This window comes from Eptatretus burgeri, chromosome 3, assembly GCF_056783735.1.
Source record: "Eptatretus burgeri isolate ZD-2024b chromosome 3, Ebu_testis_v1, whole genome shotgun sequence".
Taxonomy (NCBI): Eukaryota; Metazoa; Chordata; class Myxini; order Myxiniformes; family Myxinidae; genus Eptatretus; species Eptatretus burgeri.
Genome location: NC_140963.1, coordinates 109617474 through 109639648, shown reverse-complemented (window position 1 = coordinate 109639648; position 22175 = coordinate 109617474). Strand labels below are relative to the sequence as shown.

Here is a 22175-nt window from a genome sequence, read left to right as displayed (position 1 = left end):
TAAACCCGCGATGGACGATCTCGGTGCCCTCCAGACTTTGACTGGCGTTCAAGGCTGCCCCACAAGAGGGTGCACGGCAAAGCGGGGTGCTGGCGACGGACGTGACACGCACGCACGCATTTCAGGACGTTTTCGCTTCACAGACGACTTTCTGGTGAGCGAGACTATTCTCCCCCTCCCCTCCCCCTGAATGATCTGCTGGGTACCCTTGTCTGTGTTTAGCTGTAAGTAAGTCAACTACTGATAAGCATCTGCTCTTTGTCTCTTTCCTGGCATTTTGATTGAGTTTGCTTTGAAATTCATTCTTTATTTACCTCGGCAAATAAAAAGTTCTTTTTATTTATTTATTTTATTATTAATAAATTATTTGTCGATTTCCAACCTGTCCGTGTTTGTCCTTTCCTTCCATTGGTCGAGCATTGTCCGAACCTAGATAGACTGGGAGGTAATTACCACAGATTTGACCAAAAATCGTCGGCACGCACCAACGGTTAAAACGCTCGGCCGCCCAAATTAAGATCTAATCGAGATAACATTGGTGCTTTGCCGAGGGCGCGCTCCCCGCTCAGGTAACCACGTGACCTCTAGTTAAACGGAATAATTAGATGGTGGACACTGGAACTCGTGGTTGACTGGGTGGCGTTCGTGGTTCTAAAACAACCCACCGTACCACAACGTTGATTGTGAGCGGTGGCCCCAGGTCTGGCTCAACCGAGGACAACCGGGGATTAATCCCCCTGAGTGACAAGCTGGTGTCTCGGTACCTGTGGCCGCAACAATATATTACTTGTTATTGTAATGTATCCAACTCATAGCGTCTTTTCCTCCATTGGTCCAGCGTAGTTTGCGCGTAGTATTTGCCAGGAAGTTATACCCCACGTGATTTGCTCTTGTTAGCCAGCATACACTGACTATCGCTCGGCAGTAATCCGAGTATGCGCTGAGGGCACCAGTCTCCCCTGATGCTGTCGTCCAATGGGAAGGTAATATGCGAAGTAGTGGGAACCCTGCCAGGATTGGTGGTACCAATCGGCGTTGGTGGTTGATTTGGTGATTACGAACCCGCCAGGCCACGAAAGTATCCGTGGCTGTTGGCCTCAGGAACTTGAGTGCTTCCCCTCATGGTGAACCTTGAACCCCAGGCCGTAACACACACACACACACACACACACACACACACACACACACACACACACACACACACACACACACACATACACATACACATACACATACACATACACATACACATACACATACACATACACATACACATACACATACACATACACATACACATACACATACACATACACATACACATACACATACACATACACATACACATACACATACACATACACATACACATACACATACACATACACATACACATACACATACACATACACATACACATACACATACACATACACATACACATACACATACACATACACATACACATCTCCGGTTCATCACGCGTGAACATGGAAAAACGATGAAGAATGTAATTGATCGATGCGATGTTAACTATTTAAGTCTCAGCGGATCGTGTCAAAGTTGAAATGAAAAGTAATACTGGATGAGATTGCAAAATTGGTTCCCTGGACAAAAAGGATGAAGATCTCTCTGGGAGATTATTTCCATTAAATTACTTCCTCTTTTAGGTTTTATTGCAACTTTATTCTAATTTGCCATACAGCTGTGTAAGTATTTGATTTGTGTACCTAAGTGTGAGAAAGCATTTACTTCTCTCTCTCTTCCCTACCTTCTTCTTCCGACAGCTCAGAGCTGTGTGCCGGAATCTTTCCCTCTCTGATCTGCCCCTTCCTGCTATGGCTGCCTTCGTTTCTGCTCTGGTTCAAGTACATCCAGCCCCGAGCCACGCAGTCATCTTATTTGTAGCCGCGCAGGTCTTCCTACAAAAGGCACGTCATCGCTGTTGCTATTCTTTACCAGTGAATTGCATTTGTGTGGTCGTACAAATATAGAGCATGCTTGAGTAATACAGAGCGGTAACAGCACCAGTACTTTTGGTTTGTATCACCAATCGGCTGTTCCCTCATTCCGAATCAAGCATTCGGCCTCCACCTCTACTTTCCTGCTAATGTTGTTCGAGAGCATACCATGCTGCAGGAAGGGGTTTTTTTTTGTAAAGCTTTTGGCATGTTGATTTGAAGTTTACATGCTCGGAGTATTTTGTACTATTCCTGATTGCATTTCCAGTTGCGTGGCCTGCACAGCCCCCCACCACGATCTCTGACATGCAGTCTGGTCATGCTCACTGGATTATTCCCTCAAGCTGTGGCAAGTGCCATCATCACTCCCCTTTCTGCGTTTCCTCTTGGTACGGTCATTACAATTGCAATGCCAGTTTTGTACGTCCCCGAAATGTTGTGTTTATGTTTACTGTGGGAAATAGTGTCAATAGTCCTTACATCTCTCTCAAAAGCACATTGCAGTTAAGTTTATATCAACACTATACTCCACATTATTATTGTTGTTGTTGTCATTATATTGTAAAGGGCCATATACATATTACACAAAATATTGTTGTGCAGTTTACCCCATGCACACGAAGCAAAAAGTGGAGTTAAGCAATTGGTTCAGTTCTACCTGTCTGTCTGTCTGATTGTCTACAAACATAAATTTATGATCGGGGGAACAGCTTCATTTCAATTGAGCATTGTCAGGCCCCCCTAACAAACGGATCAATTTTGATCAATTGAACATGAATCAATTTTGTTTGACAGCCAGACAGGCAGACAGAGTAAAAAATTATCTCGCTTCTCTCTGCGCACATACGATCAGCATGGATTCAGAGCCAAAAAAGGGGTTAAACTGGAGGTTCGTTTTCTGATTCATGTTCAAAATACAATCAGGCCCCCCTAACAAACGGACGCCAACGTTGTCAGACGGAATGAAAACCCGTCATTCTTGTTACAAAAACAGCTAAAAATGATGAAAAAGCGGCCGAAATTGAAACCAACACAGTAATTACGGTCGCAATAGCAGATATAATGGAAACCAACACGTTTATTTTTACACGCAAGAATGGTCGTGACGGACACAAGAACGGTCAATTCCAGAAATAAAACGGTAGGGAATGGAAGCAACATCGGTTATTTCCGTCGCGAAACGGCGGAGACCAAAGCGAAAGCGATTCATTCCGGTTACCAGAACGTGGGAAACATGGCGGCTTGAAAAGTTGTTGAAGTTATGGTAAGTTAACTTTAACGTAGTTGTTGTTCATCTTTCGGCCGCTCCCGTTCGGGGTCACCACAGCGGATCATCCGTTATGATCCGCATGCTGATTTGGCACAGGTTTTACGCCGGATGCCCTTCCTGACGCAACCCTGGTCGCCTCTTACGACACAGGGATCAGGATTTGGGTTTCGCCATGATTCCTGGCTACTCTACACCCTGCCCAGTGCAGAGCCCCCGTCCTCAAGCGATCCTCCAACCCAATCCTCCGAGTAGCCGGATTACAGGCGCACGCCACTACGCCCGGTCTAACTTTAACGTAGTCTGCCTTGAATATATCATGTCTGTTAATGAAAACCCGTCTGTGGTACGGGATATTGTACAAGCAACGATAAATGCGCCCTCTTGATTTAATGTGTGGCTGACATTTCGTGAAATTCGTGCCCCCGTGCTGCAGCGATCAGTGACGATTGATCGTTTATATTTGCAAGAGGTAAAATTTGATAGTAATAATAAATTGCAAATTCCAATAAAATAACAAAGTTAATATGAAGTAAAAACTGTAAAAAGATCCCATACACGATCCCCTATGTTGAACTGGGCATACACAACTAGCGATCCTTCACTCGGGGGCTCGAAATACAGGCAAACCAAACATTATCACAACAAAATTCGGTTTAATAAATTGTTAAAACTACATCAGGTACTACCCACTATATATTATCTATATTACATTTATGTTCGAGGCACAAGCACTAAAAATTTACATACCGTAACAGGTCGTTCTACTGCTTCCGCCATCTTGTTCGCACTACAGTAACCGGAATGAACCGCTTTTGTTTCGCGACGGAAATAACCAATCTTGCTTCCGTTCCCCACCAATCTATTTCGGGATTGACCGTTCTTGTTTCCGTCACGACCGTTATTGTGTGTAGAATAAACATGTTGGTTTCCATTATATCTGCTATTGCGACCGTAATTACTGTGTTGGTTTCAATTTCGGCCGCTTTTTCATCAATTTTAGCTGTTTTGTAACAAGAATGATGGGTTTTCATTCCGTCTGACAACGTTGGCATCCATTTGTTCGGGGAGCCTGATTGTATTTTGAACATGAATCAGAAAACGAACCTCCAGTTTAACCCCTTTTTTGGCTCTGAATCCATGCTTATCGTATGTGCGTAGAGAGAAGTAAGATAATTTTTTACTCTGTCTGCCTGTCTGGCTGTCAAACAAAATTGAAAATCATACAAACAGGAAACTTACTGTTAAGGACATGATAAAGGAGACAAACAATAGGCATGAACAGCTAATGTAACGTTTTCAATAAGGTGGTGTAAAAGACGCTGCATCAACACCGGTAAACTTCCAAAAACAAATTCTACAGACTTTAAAATCTTAATTATATTTTGATTGAACTTATATACATGAACACTATAAAACACAAATCGCCTTCTGGGCACTTTCAAAATCCTTTGGTTGAGCAATACTTGGACAAAATATTACAGCATTTATGTCATCATAACCAATCTAATTTTCCACTCACACGCTGCCAATGTTCTTGTTTCTCAACATAACATTTCTTAAGTAAGGTATTCAATGAACCCTCTAGTTTTTCTTTTTCTTTTTTGTATACATAGTCGAGGCTCGTGGAAGAGCTAGTACACTGAACAGATCACGACGTAACAGACAAAAACCGGATGCAAAATCGCCTTCCAGAAAGAAGAGATGGAAGAGGAGCATACACCAGACACAGACTTCAATATAACAGCGCTCAGTAGAGCACATGCCTCCACCAGACTGAACAGTTTACGATTTGTATCCCACTGATAGCCTGATCTGGATCTGGACCTCCAAAATCTAATCGGCTTGTTCTTGTGACCTACCCAACTCATCGACTAAGTTTCACATGAGTTCATCCACAACTTTTTGAGATAACATGCTGTATATCATTTCTGGCCCTTTCTCTCAATGGTGAAGAATCACTTGGAAAATTAAATATTAAAAAAATTTGTATCCGGATTCGGATTTGGATCTCCAACAAAATCAAATTGATTTGGCCTTGTCATACACCCAACCTGTCCACCAAGTTTCGTTCAAATTGGTTCATGACTTTTTGAGATATCGAGTTATTCCTAACATTTTGAGTTTGAGGTGCACCCCAATTTTTGACCCTTTCTGGACGGAAAACAAAATATGGATGCATTTCCCAATCATCCTCACATCGCCCGCGAAAGTCTCCAATAATTCATCGGTAAGACTTTCACACTCCTGACAATTGTTTTTGCACCCATGAAATGCTCGCTTTGACGTCGATGATTCCAGCCCTCTCAGTGATGACCCTGGCCTTAAGTTTAGTCGCTCCCGAATTAATTTTGTGTTCTCACATGAGAGCAGTTCAGCTAAAACCCCAGAAACCCCTCGTCGTCGGTCTCGTCGAATACTGCGTGAAGTTCCTCATCTGAATCCGCGTACAGGAGGTCGGTGTCCCTGTCGTCACTCTCTGAGATGCTTTCTGAATCGTCCTCCCACAGCCCATAAGCCGTCCTCCGATAAGCTTAAAACAAACATCCGGGTTGGTTGACACATACAATAATTGGCATTATTATACCGGTAATAAACAAAAAGATACAGATCAGACTTTATCTACCTTGATGTCTAGTGAAGATTGACAGCTTGCATACATTCGCGATGATGGACATCTGCCTTGCATCGGCTCGTCTTGAAAACTTACCTTCTCGTGACGTGTCATACCTTTCTATCCATTTAATCAACATAATGAATATTACCGGTGCACAGAGTTAGATTCACTTTTGTCACACAACCAATTTCATCAATTCATCCATCTTTTCCTGAGTTTTGTCTCCATGGTTCAATAATTCTCAGAATCCATGTCATGCATCATCATAATCACCGTCATCATGACACGATCATGCTTCACTGTTTATCCTGATTACCATGCCTTATCCAAAGCTGTTTGCAAGATTACCATGTCAGCTGTTTGCAAGTTATTTTCACACAGAAAATGTTTGAGTGCGTCGGTCAAAAGTACAAGAGTTCATTTCAGCACTCCATGTACGAGCCTGGAGTTTCCCATGTATAAACATGGTGGTATCGCACAGCAGCGCTGTGCTATTTTCGCGAGGAACGCGAGTTCCAACGCTCAAAATTTCTTCGCCCTGTTTATAAAGTGCAACCCTTACTTTCAAGATTTTCCGGCGTGAAAAAAAAAAGTGCGCCTTACGACTTTATATCGTTTTTAGCCCTATTATCCAATGTTGAAGAATCACTTAAAAAAATTTATTATCCGGATCTGGATCTTCACCAAAATAACATAATATCATCCTTGTCACATACCCAACCTGTCCACGAATTTTTGTCCGAATCTGTCTACAGCTTTTTGAGATATCCTGTTCACAGACTGACAGACAGGGGTGAAAACATAACCTCAGCCCACCTTTTGTGGCAAAGGTAACGAGGCGCCACCAGGTTTTAGAGGAGGTAGCCAAGTTTGAAAGTTCATTCTTGATGTTGGACAGATGTTTTCTGGCTCTCTTGAGAGTGGACACACTTATTGCAGCCTTTTTTATAATGACCCGACATTGCCTTCAGTCGGCTTTGCCTTCCAGGAAGAGAAGGAAAGTTGTTTCAGAGCAACTGCCTCACCGCAGGATTCAGTGTACCATGGGTGGGAAGAATGGAAGGATAATGAAAGATGAGATGGGATGCATCTGTGCAGAAGAGAGAGCACGTTTCTGTGGAAGAATTTCCAGGCTGAGTTAACATCAGGGGCAGTGGATATGAGAGACCAGCCCTGAAGAGATATGGCTGCTTGCGGTTCCTGCCAATTTGCTTGAGTGAAATGCCAATCTGCTTAAGTGCTTGAGTGAAATTGTTCTCAAATAAAAAACCAGGTGCTGCCAACACAGTTTCCTTGGCATTGAATGGTTTGCCATTGCTTTCCCAGGAGATATCCAAGGCAAATATTTGGAATTTGGCTGGGGTGCTGGCCCACAATCGGCTACTCTTTCTGAAATTAGTTACATAATCATTAACTTCCACTGGAAAGCACTGGCTCCCCGTTTGATTGCAACCTTGTCGTGGTCACTAGCTTGTGTGTCTCAGTGACCACTCGAGCTATGTCAGTGGGAGATTCGTCTCCTAGTAGGGCCTCCCATGCTGGACAGGTAGAAAGGTAGAGGCGAGACGAAGAGCGTCCACTGGTCCTCCAGGTTGGGGGTTGAGCACAGGGCTAACAACCCTGTCTCGTAAAACAAATATGTTACGGAAACAGCAACTGAAGGAATCAACACTACTGGGCGTGATGGACTTCCAGGGCTATCGACAGATGCTAGGATGAATGTCAATGGTGAAGACAGAAAGGAAGCCACTGGCAGGAAGGTGGAAGTTCTGAATGCCAAACATTAGACTAGGATAGGATTTTGGAATATACGAACAATGTATGACACAGGAAAACAAACACAAGTGACATCAGAGATGAGATGCTACAACCTAGATATTCTTGGAGTAAGTGAAAGCAGATGGATGGGATCAGGGAGACTTAGGACCAGCACAGGGGAGACAGTGTTGTACTCAGGAAGGGATGATGAGAATCACAGAGAAGGAGTAGCCATTATTTTTAAAGAAAGGAGTAGAGAATAGTTTGATAGAGTGGGAACCTGTCAATAGTAGACTCATGAAGATCAGAATGAGGGGGAAGCAAATTAATTCAACCATCATCCAGTGTTATGCTCCAACTAGTGATAGTGTTCAGGATGAATTCTATGAGCAACTACAGACTGAGTTGGAAAACACACCAAGACATGACATGAAGATTGTGATGGGGGACCGAAATGCCGAGGTTGAAACCAACAACAAAGACCATGACAGGGCCATGGGAAAAGAGGGCTGTGGTACTATGAATGAGAATGGAGAGAGACAAATAGAACTCTGCACCACTTTTTACCTCGTAATTGGAGGGACCCTCTTTCCACACAGAGACATTCACAAACTGACATGGTACTCTCCAAATGGAAGGGATAAGAACCAGATAGACCACTTGATGATACACGGCACATGGAGACGCTCATTACTTGATGTTAAGGTTAAATGGGGAGCTGATGTTGGTAGCGACCACCACCTGGTCCTGGCTGTTCTCAAAGTAAAGCTGAGGAAAACGGGCAGCAAAAACACAGGCAGGCAACAGTTTGATGTTGAGAAACTACATGACCCAAAAGTAAAATGCTCTTTCGTGCTACAATTAAAGAACAGGTTTCAGGCACTATCAGATATGGACAATCACATAGAGCCAAATACAAATGATATTAATACTGTGTGGGAACAAACCAAAATAGCCTATGTGAAAACCAGTGAAGCCTGCCTGGGGTTCAAGCAGAAGACAAAGAAGGAGTGGACAACTAAAGATGCATGGCAAACCATTGAAAATGGGAGAAAATTAAAGAAGCAAATAAATGAGACCAAGCTCAAATGGCTGCAAGAAAGATATAAGATGCAGTACCAAGAAGCAAACAAAGCAGTTCAGAGGAAAGCCAGAGCTGACAAACGGGTGTACCTAGAAGATCTTGCTCATCAAGCACAAGATGCAGCCAAGAAAGGGGAGCAAGGGAAGGTCTACAAGATAACCAAGATAATCTGTGGCAAACATCGTCAAACCACTGAGATACCAATTGTAGACAAAAAGGGCTGACACCTCACAACAGAAGCAGAACAAGAAGCTTGCTGGGCGGAACACTTTAATGAAGTACTGAATAGAACACCACTCATAATAGAGGCTGACACCCAACAAGCAGAGGATGACCTCGACATTAGCATTGAACCACCAACTCAGGAGGAAATTGTTACAGTCATTAAGTCTCTCAAAAATGGAAAAGCCCCTGATCAAGATAACCTCAATGCAGAACTGTTCAAGGCAGACCCAAAACTTGCAGCTGAAGTACTTGCACCACATTACACAGCTATTTGGGAAAGGAAGGAGATACCTGATGACTGGTCAGAAGGAGTCATCATTAGGATACCAAAGAAAGGAAACTTAAGAGAGTGTAACAATTGGCGAGGGATCACTCTTCTATCAATTTGAAGCAAGATTCTGGCAAAGATTATTATACAACTTATCTCAGACGCAGTAGACAAACAGCTCAGGAAGGAACAGGCAGGATTTTGTAGTGGGATGGGATGCATTGACCAGATATTTGCCCTTCGTAACATTATAGAACAGTGCACAGAATGGCAGAGACAGATATACATCAACTTTGTTGATTTTGAGAAAGCATTTGACAGCATCCACCGAGACAGCCTCTGGGGCATACTACAAATGTATGGGATCCCACAGCACATAGTCGAAGTGATTAAGAGCTTCTACGCAAACTTCTCTTGCAGAGTGGGGAACAGTAACCACACATTCCAGGTGAAGACAGGAGTCCGACAAGGGTGTGTGATGTCGGCGCTACTCTTCAATATTGCTATTGACTGGGTGATCCGTCGGACAACTGAAGACCAAGCAAGAGGCATACGATGGACCTTCTTCTCAGCATTGGAAGACCTTGATTTTTCTGATGACTTGGCTCTGGTCTCCCACACTCATAAGCACATGCAGGAAAAAACATCCTGTCTCAGTAACTTTGCACAACAAATTGGCCTGAAGATAAACCAGAAAAAAATCTGAAGTAATGACACTAAACATCCAAAACCCCTTGCCAATCCAAGTGAATGGAAACGATCTTCCAATAACTGAGGAGTTCACTTATCTTGGTAGCACAGTCAGACACGATGGCGGAGCACACAATGACGTCAAGAACCGGCTAAACAAGGCTAGGAATGTTTTCAGAATGATAAACGATGTATGGAGATCCCAGCAATACAGCACCAAGACCAAGCTGAAGTTGTACCAGAGCTGTGTTCTCTCCACCCTCTTGTATGGCTCAGAATGCTGGAGAATGACAGTAAGCAACATCAATCAGCTGTCAGTCTTCCATACTAAGAACCTGAGAAGAATCCTTAGAATATTTTGGCCAAACACCATATCCAACCAAGATCTCCTTGCTCAATGCCAACAAGAGAGCATGGACACCATCATCATGAGAAGGTGCTGGAACTGGATTGGCCATATATTGAGAAGAGAACCAGACAGCATCCCAAGAATAGCCCTGCACTGGACACCGGAAGGGAAAAGGAAAAGAGGGAGACCCAAAACCACTTGGCGTTGAACTGTAGAGTAGGAAATGAAAACTATGGACCTGACCTGGGGTAGTGTCCAGAAGCTAGCCCAGAACAGACAGGAGTGGAGAACCTTCGTTGCTGCCCTACATGCCAGAAGGCATAATGGGCAGTAAGTAACTAAGGAAAGCACTGGCGGACAAAGTAAGCTCAAACTTAAACTTTCCTCAGAAAGGATGGTGTATTATGGGATAATATAGTGGCCTGCAAAGGTATTCAACCCCTCCCTCCCCCCCCCCCAAGTTTTCACATTTTGATGCCACCTGAGCTTATTTCATGACTCTTTCAAATCGAACTTAATATATCGAGTCTTCACAAACTACTCCAGAGTGATAAAGCTAAAAAAAAATGCAGATAAAATGTGAACAAGTTTGATTAACAGAGAAAATCAGATGATTCTCAGTTGTATAATTATTCAAGCACTTTACCTGATTAACCATAAATCACTTCAGGAACAAATTATTTGTTTGAAAGTTTACAAAATATGTGTAATAGGTTGAACCTGTATGTAATCAGTGGTTTAACTTAAAAAATTAATCTCCCCCACTTCTCTGAGGAGTTTTAAGGTGCAACTCACTTGGTCAACAAACAAGGTAAACATGAAGACCAAGGAGCTTTCCAAAGAAGACAAACATAAAGTGGTGGAGAAGCACCGTTCAAGAGAGGGTTATAAGAAGATTTCAGTCACTCATTATCCCTTTAAGTATGGTGAAATCCATCATGAAAAAGTGGAAGACGTATCATATCACCCAGACTCGACCCAGATCAGTTCGCCCATCCAAACTCAACAGCCGGCAGGAAACTGGTTCAGGATGTCACTGTAAATCCAGCAATGGATTTGAAAGATCTGAAAGGTTCCATGTCCCAGATGGGGGTCAGTGTTCATCAACCAACAATATCCCATCCATCCATTGGGACCACACTCTGCAGAGTATTGGTGCTGCTTAAGCAGTCTTCTTGGCTATTGGGCACAATCCTGGACGGGTCACCACCACTCCGACACAGGATACCAGCAAGCTGGCACTCATTTTGCCGACCTCGGAAGGATGATGGGCAGAGTCAACTCCACCTGGTATTAATTCAACAGTCAAGTGGGATATGTACTGCGGATCCTAGGATCCCAAGCCCACTACCCTAACCATTAAGCCAACACCAGACATACAATATCCCGTTCCCTTCACAAAGCTGACTTCTATAGACAAGTGACAAGATAGAAGTCATTACTGAAAAAGACTCATCTAAAAGCTCGTATGGAGTTTTCAAAAAGGTATCTTGATGATACTGCAGGAATGTGGAGACAAGTTTTCTGGTCAGATGAGACAAAAATTGAACTCTGGTTGAAATTCAAAGCGTTAGGTCTGGTGCAAGCCTAACACTACACATCACCCAATCAACGCCATCCCTACTGGCAGGCATGGTGGTGGCAGCATCATGTTATGGGGCTGCTTTTCATCAGCAGGAACTGGCAAGCTTGTCAAGATAGAAAGGACCATGGACGGTGTACAAAGTACAGGAGAATCCTTGATGAAAACCTGCTTGAGTCAGCCATGAATCTGAAAATGGGTGGAAGATTCAGATTTCAGCAGAACAATGATCTGAAGCACAAAGCTATATCCACATGAGAATAAATGTTCTTGAGTGGCCCAGTCAAAGCCCCGTCTTGAACCCAATTGAACATTTATGGTGAGACTTGAAGATTGCAGTCCATCGACGATTCCCATCAAACTTGGCAGACCTGGAGCAATTATCACGTGAAGAATGGGTAAAGATTTCACCATCTCACTGTGCAAACCTGGTAAAGACCTCCCCACAAAGACTCGTCGCAGTCATTGCTGTAAAATGTGCTTCCACCAAGTACTGACCTCAGGGGTTGAATACTTTCACAACCAGTGAATTTTGATTTGTATTTGTTTTTTGTTTTTTTACAGGTATTCCTGACATGTAACCTCTTTCAACTATAACAGTGTTTAGTTTGATCCCTTCAGTTATGAGAAAATTGTTTCTACAAAATTTGTCATTCATCTAAACGTGGCATTATTGGTCAGAGGTTTATACTTTTGCAGTCCACTGTACGTTTGTGTGATCAGAGGTCAGAGTTCATCTGATCTGACTCTATCATGAATAAATCCCAGACTAGACAAGTCAAAGATAAAAGACACGTAACATGATGCATGTAGAAGGAAGATATCCTGCATGACGTTCACTGGTGGTCAGAGTGCAATGGTTCCTTCCACTTCATCAAATTGCACTTTGCTCATCCCAGTTCCTGAGAAGTTGATTTGTAATGTTTAACCACACACATGGCTCTTTGCTCTTCCAAGTGCAATGTTTGTAAAACGTTTAATCAAAACTATCCTGATGCCAAATTGATTGTGCATGCAAAATATTTGATTATGTAAACCTTCATTAAACCTGTTTAGTCACTCATAGATATGCAGTCATTAACGCACAAGTTACTTGCATCAACACTTATTTTATGGTTTTTTAAAATACTTTTTTTTATAGCAACCAATGTTGAAAATGGAAGTCATTTGGGGAAAATTGATGTGCTCTTCTGTGTCTCTTCACCATTTGGTTCAGGGCGGTTCCAGGCAGAGTTGCTTTCGAAGCTGCTCAAAGAGTCCATTCCTCAGGAAGAACTTCCCTTCTTACTCAGGTTTCTCCTTCTCTTAAAGCATTATCCACGGTCTCATTCTCTTTTTATTTATTCTCTGCCCTTGTCAAATATTCATCAAGTCTCCTGCTTCTCATCAAATCAACTTATTTTCACTTCTTCAGATCAATTTCACTAGCAGGATGGCATAGAGGTACGCACACTCGCCTCCAAGCTGTCTTGTCTGGGTTTGAATCTCAACCCAGCCATAAACAGTCATCCCCGTGTTTCACAGTCGGGGTGATTCATCAATGTGTATTCCGTCCCTCGGATGGATGTTCAGCTGGGCGAGCATCTGCCGGCATTAGTTTGTGGAAGTTGAATATCCCATGGTGTCCTTCGTGAAGAGTAGGTGAGATATTGCCGGCACCCTGAACAAATTACAAATTCCTGCTCTAACCTACAGGGGGCACTTCTCGGTGGCGCAGCTGCACTTGCAAGCAAATGGTGCTCCCTGCAGGCATGTGCTGCTTATTAAGAATTAATGTAAGAATTGCGCATCCTGAAGCTGACCTGGATTAGAAGCAACAGTCACTCAAATCCCCCGTAGACACCCCCATAATGAGCGCAGATTTTGACACTGTCAATACATCTTCGTTAGGCATCAGAAATGAAGCTTGTGACCAAGTTTCATCAAAATTGTATGTTCCAAGCGAAAATGATTGAAGTGTTTACACACTCACTCACTCACTCACTCACTCACCTATGAGACTGCCTGATCGCATGAGCTCACCAGACTAAAGTCTAGGTGAGCTAAAAATGGTATGTGCTGCTTCCTTGCTTAACGTTCAGCATACATCAAGATTATACATTATAATTGAAACTTTTAAAATATTTTAAATTACAAAAAGCTTCTTATTTGTAATTTCAGTATTTCCTTTCAAATTTTTAACATTCTTCTGAAAAAAAAAAATTCTGCCTTTACTGTTCTTTCAACCCATCAATTCATTTCCGCAAATTCCACTGTTTTTTCCAACTTCCTACACCTGTGCTCCAGGCAAATGATTATCCGAGATCGTGAGGTCTGGGGAGGTGGGCTGCCCACCATCCTGCAGGCCATCTTTGAGCAAAAGGTCAGAGGTTACTTTGAAATGAAATGTGACAGTGTGCACGAGAGAAATTGAACTGCACAATTGAGTTTGATGTTTGTGTTCGGAATTTTCAGCCGGACTTGGAAGCGGAAGATTTGGAGACGGCGATAATGACAATGTCAAACCGTTCCACAGAGCTTCGAGCTTATCTTCCCTTTGCCAAACTCTGCTTCGCTTTCATTAACAAGTATGGTTCGCTGGTAAGCTTCGTGATCAACCTTCCGTTTTTGGGTTGTGCATCTGGCGAAAGCAAATGTGGACCATCACTCACTCCATCACTGGTATGATCTGAATTTTTCTTTCGATTCCAGGTTTTATTCATAACATTTCAGGAGCTGGCATACTTGGCCACGTTTTTATTTTCGAATGCAATAGACCATCGTCGTTGGCTACGACTACCAATGTTGTCCTTTCATCTTCAATCACCGTGTGTGGTCACAAAGCTGTTTTCAATGTTTAGGTTGTTTCGCCCCCAAAATGACCAAGATAAACTTCTGAGTGCTGTTTGTCATTTGTTCATTTTGTGTGCAGCTGATGGCTGCTGGTTTACATCATTGCTGGGAGCGCAGCTGTGCCGCTAATACAGTGCCCCCTGCTTGTTAGCACAGGAATTTGGAACTTGTTCAAGGTGCCGGCGAATATTCGCCTACTCTTCGCCAAGGACACCGTGGGATCTTTAACGTACGCCGCTTAATGTTGGCTGACGGGACGCCCGTTTAATGTCCATCCAAAGAATGGCACATGCATTGATGAAACGATCACCCTGCCTGTGAAACACCAGGATGACTGTTTATAGCTGGGTCGAGACTCAAACCCAGGCTAGACAGCTTAGAAGCGAATGTGCTTACCTCTGGGCCATCCTGCCAGCCCTGCTGTTTGTCAACAACAATGTGTTGTTGTAAATGTCCATTGCCGAACAGATGGATACAGTCCCAGTCAGTGTGTTCCTTTTTCATTCCTCATTGTTTGCTTGCAATTTTATTCCCCATCATAATGCATGCAAACTCTTCGGTGAGCCTTTGTATGGTATAAAATTTTACAAATATAATTTTCAATAAAGAAATCCTCGTGTAGCTTCTGTACAAATGTAGTACCAAATTGGTGAAAGCCCATAAACCTTTTCATGTGGAACATTTTTTTTTTTGTCCTGTTTAGTACTACTGCTGGGCGTAGTGGCGTGCACTTGAAATCCAGCGACTCGGACGCTGGGGTTGGGGGATCACTTGACGATGGGAGCTCTGTGATATGCTGCCTAATAGATGGTGCAGAGAAGCCTGGCCGATACAGCGGCACCCAACCCTGATTGTCATGTCAGGCCAGATCAGATCTGTTACTTGCTACGAATAACATATAAAACCCGTACTAACCTGTTCATGGTCGAGTGTGCAACTAAACCGGCTCCCGGGGCTCCCCCCACTAGTTCCTCCTGGTGTGGATGGTGTATGGACATGGACACCCGGCAGGATTAAATACAAAACCTATCAAAGGGTGGAGGAGCTCCTTGTGAGCCAACGGCCATTCATATATTGTGCCAACTGCATCTGTAAACGTCCTGCAAGTTGGTTACCTTTCTTTGGAAGTTGGTGACAGGATTTGCATAATGGCCACCATAAAAACACTTCATTCCACAAAACACACGAGAAACGCAAAGATTGCGGTGGTGCATATCAGGGTGGTGCTGTTCAAAGCGTCATCCACTACACAGTGGTCTCCCTGGGTTACCTTGAGGCGTTCCCTTCGGGTGGGTGTCTGGAGTCTCCTATCCCTAAGAGATGATGATCACTTGTCCCTGCTATGGATATGTGGCTCGATTACCTGACGCTGATCCTGCTCACCAGATTCTTTCAGATGAGGGAGCCTCGTGAGTGAAGACTGCCAATAGGCTGACCACATGCCTCGTGGCTGTAGCAGGTTAATCGGCATCTCAAGGAGATGGGGATGGGTCAGGCATCTACCTGGCCAGAGGCCCCTGTAGTACTGGTGGAAAAATGGACACTGATGCACTGCATGCTTGTATGTATGTATTGGTACTGTCGTTTTTATCCCATGCGCATGAAGCGAAAAGCAGGGTTAAGCAATTGATTTACTTTGTCTGTCTACAAATGTCAGCTTATAATCGAGGAACAACTTGATTTCAATTGATGATAGATTTTTCACACAAATTAGAAAACAAACCTGTAGTTTAATAGTAGTCAAGCACCGCTTCACGACGTTCCGGGCAACGACGGATCGCATATACGACAGATCTGCCAGCTCTGAAAAAAAAAATGTAACTGAAAAATTCCTATCGCCGAGTGATGTAGCCTCATATAAAAATAGCACATACAATTATGTACACTGTTCAGTACATAATACCTCATAATGATAATAAACGACAGTGTGGCCCTGTTATAATGCGATCGTTGAGGTCCATAAAATGTCATCGCGAAAAAAACAGGATCGTGCTAAATCAGGATTCAAGGAAATCGGCTTTCAAACTGAATCAATGTTTGCACGTTTACCTTCTAGCAAGTGAATTACCTTTGAATTGAAGAATTCCGCGAATAAATCGTTGTTCTTTGTCGACATTAAAACACAAATTAGTTTTTAGTGAAGCTTTTTATGTTGTTTAAACAATCGCACTGTTCCGAAAATATATATCACAATTGACAGGTGCTCGTTTCTTCATTTGTTAATTATAACATCGATGCAATGATTACGTATTTATAAAATCCAAACGCTATTTATTCACCTTTCTATAATTAATCGATGCGGGAGGAGATTGCAAGCTGCTGCTAACAACACCGATGGCCGTCATGAACAGCACAAAGGTAAAGCTAACGTATCTTCCGTCTCTCTTGGATGTGTGTTACAATTGCCGACAGTATTCAGTACAGTAACATGCTGTACAGGTTTGTATCCGAGGAGCAATAGGCTACACCATGTAGCCTCGATGTCTAGGTTTGTGTAAGTATGATGTTCGAAAACGAAAAAAAAAATGATGTTCGCACAACGACGACATCGCTTAACGACGCGTTTCTCAGAATGTAACCCCGTCGTTAAGTGGCGCATGACTGTACTTTGGCTCTGAATTTGTCCTGATCACACATGCGCAGAGGGAAATGACTTTTTTTAGACTGCCTGTCTGGCAGTCAAACAAAATTGAAAATCATTCCAAACAGGAAACTTACTGTTTTTAAAGACGTCCGAAAGGACACAAACAGGCACCAAGAACTAACGTAACGTGTTAAATAAGGTGGTGTAAAAGATGCTGCATCAACGGCAGTAAATGTCCCAACAATTATTTTATTCACCAACCTTTATTTTATACTAATTGAATGATATACTAGAATACTGTAAAACACAAATCGCCTTTAGCACTTTCAAAACCCTTCCATTTCGCAGTACTTGGACAAAATAGTACAGATTTTTATATCATCTTGACTAATCAAATTTGCTGCTCGCATACCCCGCCCATGTTCTTGTTTCTCAAGACTGCGTAGGGTAAGGTGTTCTATGAATTCTCTTGTTTATTTTGATTTTATGTTTGCCAACATAAGCCATGTTGTTGAAACACACATATTTATCCCCCTCCCATCCCTCCTTCACAGCTCTCTATGCCACAGCTGTCTGTGCTGCACCGTGTGGCTGAAGAAAATGAAACATTACTGAGACACAGCTTAACAGTCAGATTGAGGAAGCTACAAAAATGAAAGGTTTGGGAGAGTGGGTTATGATTTGTACAGGACTGCATTTATTCATTGCATTTACAATATTGTTTTATAATGTATGTGCTACACAAGTGGGTTTGTAAGAAAGCATCAAACACACCTTGCAGTTTTCCCCAAAGTGAAGATTGACAGACATGTTTATAAGGTCATACGGAGTAACTTGGCATCCTCGCTGGTGCAGACTGATGTCTTCATTCAAATTGCAATTAAAAAAAAAACTCTTTGCTCCGCTCAATAAATCATCCATGTGAAGAAGATTCTTTAATACAACAAGGACACTCGTTCTTTCTGATAAATGTACTTATGTATTATGCCAAAGACACCAGTAAGCCAAGAAGATCTCCTCTGAGTTCCATTGGTCAAAATATTCATGAATGCAATTGAATGACAGCCATTCAAACACAAGTCATGACCTCTTGTTTCACATCCAAGACATTCGTTCATTACTGGGTGAGCAAGAGCATTCCGAGGTGGAACGACTGAAATAGAAACCAAGATGACTGTGATCGGAGTTTGAGAGGGTAGTTGGTCTTAGAGAAAAGGGGACTGGAATGAGGTTTGGTTGCAAGTAGGTGTTAATCCTGTCATTCCAGTGAATCGAGTAGGCCTTTTTAAAGTGACAGCAGTTGGCACAAGTTAGTGGGAATGTGTAACATCTGTCCCATTGCTGTGTATTGAAAAGGTGACTGAGTGGGTCTTTACTCCAACCACCCTGCCCATTTCCCCAGAGTTAAGAAAAAGACATTGTTGCTCTTTTTAAATTTGATCTTCTCTGCAAATTCTGATTATTAGATTTTCCAGGCAGATATAGAACTAAATCTAAGTAGGAAAGAGGGAGCAGAAATACCATAAACTTTGAATACTTTTTCTGTGCCTTTATATTAAAAAAAAAAACAAATACAAAAATTTACACTCCAACCACAACAAAAGTAAAGGTGATACAAATAGCCAGACTTAACAAATACAACTCTTTAGCAGTTATGAAGATAAATATCAATTTGTTAACCTTAACTTCACTGTTTCTTCGAAACATGACTGCCTCAGGTCTTGGTGTCTCCATGGCAAGGTGATTCGACAGCATTGTTTGTCTGTATCGGAGCTTTTTGGCTCTCCATCTCCTGCAGCAGGTCCCACAGCCGGGTTGTAGCGTGCTCCAAGGGTTCTTCTTCTCGCTCCACGACAAAGAGTCGAACTTCTTCAGGACCAAACATAACTGCACGTTCGTTAGGGAAACTGTTATAGTAATAATTAAAACAAAAAAACGGAGCAGTGAAAAGAGCAAATGATTGGGGTTGGTGAAGATGTCGAGGGCAGATTTTAGAAGGAGTTGTGGGAGGAGCGAGGGTTGGTGCTGGTACACAAATTAGGATACATCCACGTATGGAGCCCTCCGGTGCTGTGTTATCCAGACGCATCTCAGAGATTTTGGAATACAGCTGAGCTATGTACCTGTAGAAAGGGGAAAGGAAATGGTGGAGTGGGAGATTAGCAATACAGTCCAAATACGTGTGTGTGTGTCACGGTTCGTACGGGTCCTTAAAACCCATAAAAGTCCAACATTTCTGAGTTGTACAATTTAAGTACTTAAATGTCCTTAAATTTCAGGAAAATGTTCAAAAGTCAAAAATCAGATTTTCCTGTTATTTGGTGAAGGGTGTTTCATTTTCCTCGCACTAGTATTCTAAACAAGGACAAATGTGTCCAAGAGCTGTGTCCTAAAGGTTTTGTCTTCAGCAGAAGAAGAAGAAAAATTAATAAAAAACAACAACAAAAACTTCCGCTATTTCGTCACGTGCCTTGACGGAGCCAACAGCGAGAGCCGTCATGGAAGATCGTCGTTCATGGACGATCGTAAAGATACCTCTGCCAGGCGCGATGATTTTTACTGATGTAACTGGGTGTAAAGACTTCCCATTGAAATTTTGTAAGCACAGGTGGGTTGAGAATGGTCCTGTCTGCATATGAGTTATTCCATTGTGGCCTCACCTGAAGTTATTTGTTGAGGCATGTGAAAGCAAGAAGAAGTCGAAACCAACCAGCAACTCTTACAAAACTCTGCATGGTGCAATGAATGATAAGCTATCTGTTGCAAAACTGTCTTTTTTCAGGTCAGTAGCCAGTGCAGTTGAACCATTTTTAGCCTTGTACCAAACAGACAAGCCAATGGGTCCCTTTCTTGTTCATGATATTGAGAGATTTGTCAGAAATTTGTTCGAGAGGTGTGTTAAGCCAGTTGCATTACAAAATGCTTCTACTGCATATGACTTGTGAAAGCTGGATCTTGAAAAGGAAAGGGTAGAAAACAAAAAGATTGAAGTTGGTTTCAAGGCTGAAAGTGAACTGAAGTCCCTCCTGAGAACCAAGGCCATCAGTGAATGCCAGGTGTTTCAGTTCAAAGAAGAATGTAGGCTATTTGTGGTGAAATGTGTCAACAAAATCTTTGAAAGGTCTCCTCTTAAGTATAGTTTAGCCAGAAATATGGCTTCTCTGTATCCCAGGTTGATGGTGACTGATCAAGAACACTCTAAGTCCAAATTCAAATGCCTGTTGGAAAATTTGGTGACTGAACAGAGTTGATGGTGATAATGTAGATATGTTGGTTGCGAGTTACAAAGAATTACTGCAGGATGTAGTCGGGTGTGAACTGAAGTCTAGGTTCAAGGACTTCAAGGTTGAAGATGACAGGGTAGATGTGTTAATCTATGAATGTGTGGGTAAAAACAAGAAGTTTGAGAAGTTGTGGGGGGTAGTTCGTAAAGTGTTGCTAGTTTCCCATGGTCAGGTGTCTGTTGAGAGGGGTTTTTCCCTCAACAGACAGATAGAGAAGGACAACCTGGGTGAAGGCATGCTTGTGGCCCTGAGGCAGATTATTGATTATTTTGTACTGGTAGGTGGAATGCTCAAAGTTGAAATCGCAAAGGAACTGCCATCCGCAGCCTCCAGTTCTCGACATAAATACCATCAATATCTTGAAGAAGAGAAAAAGAAAGGGGCAAGAAACCATCCAAAGAAAACGAAAAATGGTTGAAGATGAAGTGGATGGTTTGAAAACGAGAAAGGTGTTGGAAACTGACATAGAACGTCTGACCACATTGTCAGAAAAATATGCAGACGAGGCTGAGGCAAAAGGTGGCAAAACTAGCCACAGTCTTCTGGTAAAATCAAATGCTCTCAGGCACTCTGCCAAGCAAAAACGGGGGGAATTCAAAGTTCTAGAAAGAGGAATTGAGGAGAAGGCTAAATCCTTGCCTGCTATGTCCTAATTGGATATTGCAATGACATGTAGCTAACAAAATGTACTGTTCAGTAGTGTAGAAGCAGTCAGGAGCTGCTGCAACTTTGCAGGTGGCAGCACCTACAATAACATTTTAACATAACAACACATTAACATTGAGAGTGCTGCCATCTGGAAAATTGTGACTGCTCCTGGCTGATTCTACAGTAACTGTGAAGTGAATTTGCCAATTGGCTGTGTGGCGCGTTGTGCCTTGTCGACTGAATAAGCTGCTGCTATGTTCTGTATGTTCATTATTAAATAAATTTTTTGTAAACTTACTATCTTTGTTAATTTCTAGGTGACTCACCTCAATTTACCCCTGGAATTTCTCGGCTGTGGTCCTTAAAAAGGGGTTATTTTAGCCCTTTAAAGTCCTTTAAAAATACATCTCAAAATAAGTGGGAACCGTGTGTGTGTGTGTGTGTGTGTGTGTGTGTGTGTGTGTGTGTGTGTGTGTGTGTGTGTGTGTGTGTGTGTGTGTGTGTGTGTGTGTGTGTGTGTGTGTGTGTGTGTGTGTGTGTGTGTGTGTGTGGTCAGTTTAAAGAGTTTGATTCCAAAATAAAAGATACCCATGGGTATGCATACAAGCGAGGTACCCATGCCATACACGGGAGGGAGCCTGCAAAGGAGGTGCGCACACTACTATGCCAACATCTGAGACCACCACAAAAAAAATATTTCACCAATTTATAATTTCTTGCAGATAATAACCCACACCATGCCCAAGTCATCAAGCTTGACAAACCCAAGTTACACCAAGCATGGCAATTCCCAAAGATATAACAAACAAGGGGAGGGGAGAGTGACAGAGGTGTGGGAGGAGGGTGCTTCACTGTATTGGGAGGGCGAGAGCAAGGATGAGAGAGAGAAAGAGGGGTGGGGTAGGGGATTTAGCAGATAAAAGGTTATGCTTTATGAACGAACACACACACACACACACACACACACACACACACACACACACACACACACACACACACACACACACACACACACACACACACACA

At 42.7% G+C, this 22175-nt stretch overlaps 2 protein-coding genes across 6 annotated transcripts in view; one reads left to right on the top strand and one right to left on the bottom strand.

The window, feature by feature from the left end:
- The window catches only part of LOC147030688 (uncharacterized), a 30217-nt gene extending 12069 nt beyond the window's left edge, over window positions 1-18148 (top strand). For 2 of the 5 annotated variants that reach the window (XM_085874973.1, XM_085874974.1), the window contains 7 exons: window positions 35-154; window positions 1788-1931; window positions 2230-2350; window positions 13018-13093; window positions 14088-14163; window positions 14256-14381; window positions 17772-18148. In XM_085874973.1, the coding sequence (XP_085731099.1) occupies window positions 35-154; window positions 1788-1931; window positions 2230-2350; window positions 13018-13093; window positions 14088-14163; window positions 14256-14381; window positions 17772-17873 (765 nt within the window). In that variant the 3' untranslated portion in view covers window positions 17874-18148. Of the gene's footprint in view, window positions 1-34; window positions 155-1787; window positions 1932-2229; window positions 2351-13017; window positions 13094-13215; window positions 14000-14087; window positions 14164-14255; window positions 14382-17771 lie in introns of those variants that run through there. The other 3 variants (XM_085874977.1, XM_085874978.1, XM_085874975.1) reach the window with 2 other exon arrangements.
- The window catches only part of LOC147030686 (uncharacterized), a 43401-nt gene continuing 39358 nt past the window's right edge, over window positions 18133-22175 (bottom strand). The window contains exon 5 of the mRNA XM_085874985.1: window positions 18133-19340. Coding sequence (XP_085731111.1) covers window positions 18932-19340 — 409 coding nt within the window. The 3' untranslated portion in view covers window positions 18133-18931. The remainder of the gene's footprint in view (window positions 19341-22175) is intronic.